The 1,145-nt window shown below is 36.7% G+C and overlaps 1 gene segment (V, D, J or C); it reads left to right on the top strand.

Moving 5' to 3' along the window:
* The first annotated feature begins 467 nt into the window (after positions 1 to 467).
* Positions 468 to 878, top strand: LOC120526444. The segment is given in 1 exon segment: positions 468 to 878. A coding segment is annotated over 1 exon segment (411 nt).
* Positions 879 to 1,145: the final 267 nt, after the last annotated feature.

Genomic DNA, 1,145 nt, shown 5'->3' with positions numbered 1-1,145 from the left:
ATTTTTATATATTCTGTTATATTCCAAAGAACTATAGCATACTCATGTCGATACCAACTTGCAAAGATTTTTGACCAACGCTGCTCTCGTACTTAACGCCAAAGTTAATCAAATTAGCAAAAAAAAAAGTTATAAATAAAATCCTAGCCCGCCTTATTTAAAATTGATTCGCTGGGAAGGTGTAGTGCTCATTACGTCTGGTTCCGTTGGTTTATATCGTCAGATATTTACACCTTCATAATGCTTGAGAAAAGACAAAAGACTTGTTGTTTTCACAACGCCCTGAAATGAAAAGCAACTTCATTATAATTTTCTGCAAGTTTCTAATTCCTTGATGTATTCCGTGAATTACATTTCATTTCTCATTTGCAGCCTGTGGAATTTATTTAGTGAGGATTATTATTATTATTATTATTATTATTATTATTATTATTATTATTATTATTGGAGTTCTTTGTTGTTGAATAATGGCGATGTATATGGAAGTGAGAATTTATTTATATTTTACAGATATCGGGAAATGTGTCGAAGTTAAACAAAACCATTCATCTTTACTTGTGAGAGTCGGCGACACTGTAACACTCCATTGTGAACATGATGGTGGGGTTAGCTATCCTAACATATACTGGTATCAGCAACCAAATGAAGTAGCGGCTTTAAACCTAATTGCATATCTCAACTACGCCAATGCTTACTATGAGCACAATCCTGAAAGAAAATTCAAATTGACAGGAGATGGGAGTAAAGAAGGACACCTGGAGATTTCAAAATTGAAAGCCGAAGACAGCGCAAAGTATTATTGCGCAGCAAGTAACCACACTGCGACAAAGTGCGCCAGGGATCTGCTCAAAACCAACACGGTGAAACAACCAGGTTAACGGTTTTCATGATTGAATACTGTACCGCCCCCTTATACACGTGCCCGCAATACTGGCCAAAATGAATATCAAATCTCCCTAGGAGCACGCTGTATCTCTACGGTGTTGCGGCCACAGTCTTGCTGAGAAACAAGGTCATTTGAGCACGTAACCGCTGAAGCATTCCTCCAACATTTTTTTTATTTTTTGATATCCATCGCTTCTTATCGGGATAGCAACATTCCTTAACTTATGGTCTATTTGTACATCTGCCCATTATCTTTTGTA

Source organism: Polypterus senegalus, chromosome 3 (assembly GCF_016835505.1).
Source record: "Polypterus senegalus isolate Bchr_013 chromosome 3, ASM1683550v1, whole genome shotgun sequence".
Taxonomy (NCBI): Eukaryota; Metazoa; Chordata; class Cladistia; order Polypteriformes; family Polypteridae; genus Polypterus; species Polypterus senegalus.
Note: the sequence above shows the minus strand (reverse complement) of the source record. Positions and strands in the feature narration are given on the sequence as shown.